This window comes from Pygoscelis adeliae, unplaced genomic scaffold, assembly GCF_000699105.1.
Source record: "Pygoscelis adeliae isolate BGI_AS28 unplaced genomic scaffold, ASM69910v1 Scaffold289, whole genome shotgun sequence".
NCBI classification, from domain to species: Eukaryota; Metazoa; Chordata; class Aves; order Sphenisciformes; family Spheniscidae; genus Pygoscelis; species Pygoscelis adeliae.
The window spans coordinates 15,135-18,908 of NW_008825499.1; the positions used below are offsets into that span (position 1 = coordinate 15,135).

A 3,774-nucleotide genomic window follows, 5' to 3' on the forward strand; every position below is an offset into this window, starting at 1 on the left:
CCTCCACACACACAGACGCAGAGAGAGACAAGCACAGACATACAGACAGACAGAGACACACACACCCCACCCCACCCCTGCTCTTCCTTCAAGTCCTGCTCTGCAAGACCTCACACACCCCCAAAAATACCTGTCACCGATTTCTATAGCTGTTAGCATAATTGCGCTTTTTACGGTTTTATTTTTTTACAGTGCAGTTATTTTAGCCAGTGCTATCTTGACAAGGACTCAGATTGACTGCATCAAGCCAGAAGGCTGTCAGAAAAAGATATGCATCACGGAAGTTGGGAAGCCCCGAGGCGCCTGGAGAGCTGGCTCCGGCTCACAGAGAGGGAACAAATCCCTCGTCCCTCATCCCATCCGAGACCATTCCTTGCTCCCAGCCTTGCCCAGGCGTCCCCGCAGGGCCGTGCAGAGCGACCGGGAAACAGCCCTGTCTGCCAGCTCCCTGTTCCAGAGGCTGGGCCCCTCTTCATGCAGCTCTTGGCACTGCTATTTGTAGTGAAAGACATTTGCTGTGAAAGGCTGGTTCTGCAGGCTCAGGGCAGAGCCCGTATTTATCCACCCGATACACACACGTGAACCATACGTGTTTGTGTTTATAAGACATCTATCTCATACATACAGATTTGTATTAACACAGAGATATCCGATACCTAGATGCTTCTTCATATGTACATGTATTTATACACAAACACTGGAAAGCACCATATCTGCTGCTTCTAACCCAGACGTGGAAGGCAGGGGAGGTGCAAGAGGGCGATTACCCGGGGGAGCAGAGGGAGGAAGAATCCCAGAGGACGCAAAGGGAACACCTGATGTGCCTCGATTGAAACGCATGACTGATACAAATTGTGCAAATGTTACGTACACAGCTCATCTCCTAACTCTATGGTGGGTCATGCCTGCAGCCTTCCTGAGAGGCTCATGGGGGTACCAGCGGACAACCTGAATCCAGCCCTCTGCGGCAGTTTAAGTGATCCCTGCCACGGTGGCTCTGCCCCCCTCTCCTCCACAGCTACACTGGCCTGCAGCCCATTTGGAGCAGCGCCCACCTCTTGCTGCACATACTGCACCACCAAGCTCTGATTTGTCTGAGCTACCAGGCTCCTCCTGAGACGAAAACTAGTAACTGACACTGCAGTGCTGGGACATGACAGTTATTTATCCTCCACTCTGTTCAGAGCTTCATCGCAGCTCTCATTCCATTTGTTGGTTCTTCCCAAAGGTCCTAGCTGCTGGAGTCATATTTTTAAGTAGAAGCTTCAGGTAGGGTTTTAATACTCTCTGTGAAGTGTGGTTACAGATATTAGACCTGTAACATGAACGATCTCCACTGACTCTGAGCCAGGAGGCATGCAGCAAGAACTTCCAAGTATTATTTTGTAAAGCAGATCCATGCTAAGGCAGACTCCTGCTTTTGCAGGCCTAAGGCTTTCAGAGTGCCCTGAGACTGAGAGGACTGAAGCTAGCATGCCACAAGTATGTAGTTCAGTAAATTACATCGAGCGGTTGGAGACGGATCAGAAGCCTGGTACAGTTTATGGAAGGATTTGCTGTGATCCCACTGGGTTTTGCTCTGGTCTGTCATTTTAAAACTCAGTTATACTCATGGCTTTCAAGCTTCCTCAGTTGGCGGACTCCTAAGTTGCTCTCATGAGGACACAACTTGTTGGTAACACGCTTCAGCTTCCTGCAACCGGCTTGCTTTTCTTCTCGGTTACCATCCCTCAAGCCTTTAGAAGCAGTCCACAGACCCCAACAACCCACAGGTTCTGACTGAAAACACAGAAACTAGTCCTGAGGGCAATGGAATAGCAATCCTATCTGCTGTCCCTCCCACGCCATCAGCAAGATATTCTTGGACCAGCTCCATCCAGTTAGAAAAAGCTCACTTGTTTCTTGTCCTGCTATGCCACTCTGAGGAAATAAGCTCCTACTACAGGATCTGGCCTGTCTGTAATCCATGTTAAATAGCTGGTAAAGATGATACCAGCATAAGCAACAGCAATGGCAGGTCATTATGTGTTAGTTCTGGAGGAAGCATGACAAAAAAACCCCAAATTGTTGCTCAAACAGCAGAGCTAATAAACCAGATTTCTTAAAGCTCTGTGTCTCAAGTGCCCTCTGCCCATGGAGAGCTGTTGGTATCTAACGAACTCGCAATGCAACCTCGCCCTCCAGAGGTCAGGAACAGTGACTTTCCTTTCTGCTCTGTCTCTTACAAAACAGGATTTACTGCCTTTGAGGTTTCTCTCATTCATATGTACACATTTCCTCTAATTTGTTCATAATTTTAATATACCTTGTTTCTTTTTTAGGCCCCTCGTGGTTCTTTCTCTCTTTTTTTTGAAATGTTCTGCATTTTATAACTTTTTTCTTTCACTTAGGTACTGCTAGATATAATCTCCGTCTCTAGGTACATCTTTCTCCATTTCCTTTCTGTTCTATTCATAGTCCTATAGTCCAAAGCAACCTTTCAGTAGATTGCTCTGTTTTTTTCCCTCCATTATGATATTACTATGGTCTGTATAACTGTAATACCCAGAGGCACCAACCAAACTATGCACTCCAAAGAGTCACTGTACAAACATCCTGGCAGACACAAATGAAGTCCCCAAGTGCACCATTAAAATAGGGCAGAAAAAAGGCAGAGGGGCAAGGAAAGCGCAGAGGTCAAGTGCGTTTGACCTCATTCCCAACAGAGGCAAAGCTGCTCAGCGACAGAAGAAACACCTGTGGGCCTGATTCTTCCTTGTCCTGATCTTGTGTTTCGATTTGCAGCCATGCATTTATACTTCTTCATTGTTGCTCTGGCACCATTCTTCTTTCTGTAAAATCACTGTAGAAGATGTAACACACCTACAGCATTTTCAACTCGAGCACCCCAGAATAAACGACTTTAACCCTTTCCACCACACATGGAATGATTTCCCACCTCCCTGAATATACAGCACAGATGCAGATGTGCGCATGGCCCTTACTACACACATGCTCTGCCTGTCTTTAACCCTCCCCTCTCTAAAGCATTTCAGCGTGCCCCAGATTACAAACCTGCAGCACTGGGTCAGCTGCTTTTCCTTTTCCTTTGACTATCTTCAGCTCAGCTACTTTGTCCTACTGGCCAACATCACTTTAGAGGATCTCCCGCCTTCTCCAATTTCTGGAGAAGTTTCCACTGGTCACAACTGGCAGTTTCAAAGCCTCCTCTAATTCCACCTTTCGCGGAGACCAGATTCCTCAGCCTTGCCCTGTCAGAAAGTTCGACCCCAGAACGGTGCCATTTTGCCAGTTTCCATAGGGGCGGAAACACAGCTCACTGCGCCTGCAGCACCTTAGCGCCTTATCACCACTAATGCCAGGGACCCGCTATTTGCAGCTCTGTAACTTTCCACCTCAGCTGCTGTAGCTGCATTTCCCAGAGCCTCTGTTTTCCCACGTGTTCCCATAGTGCCAGTCCCGTGCTGTCGGTATCACGGCCTTGTACCTGCAAACACTGATACTGGTGTTAGGGGGGGTTCTCACGGGACACATGCTACCGCCGGCACGAGAAACGCCTCCCTTCGCTTCCTGTATCTCAGACTTTAGTTTATGGTAGGGAAAACCAAGCATAACGCACAACAGAGCAGATAGTAGCCACCTAAATAACCGGTAAGCACCACCCCTTAACGCAAGGGCAGGGACGTGACCATCCGTCAGGGCACAACGCCGACAGAGCCTGCTGGGCCCGCAGGCTCCTCAGGGCATGGTGGAAGGGGAAGAGCGAACTGGAGA

The 3,774-nt window shown here is 48.4% G+C and overlaps 1 protein-coding gene across 1 annotated transcript in view; it reads left to right on the top strand.

Moving 5' to 3' along the window:
• The first annotated feature begins 2,165 nt into the window (after positions 1–2,165).
• Positions 2,166–3,774, top strand: part of FNTA (farnesyltransferase, CAAX box, alpha) — an 11,003-nt gene continuing 9,394 nt past the window's right edge. The window contains exon 1 of the mRNA XM_009331526.1: positions 2,166–2,186. Coding sequence (XP_009329801.1) covers positions 2,166–2,186 — 21 coding nt within the window. The remainder of the gene's footprint in view (positions 2,187–3,774) is intronic.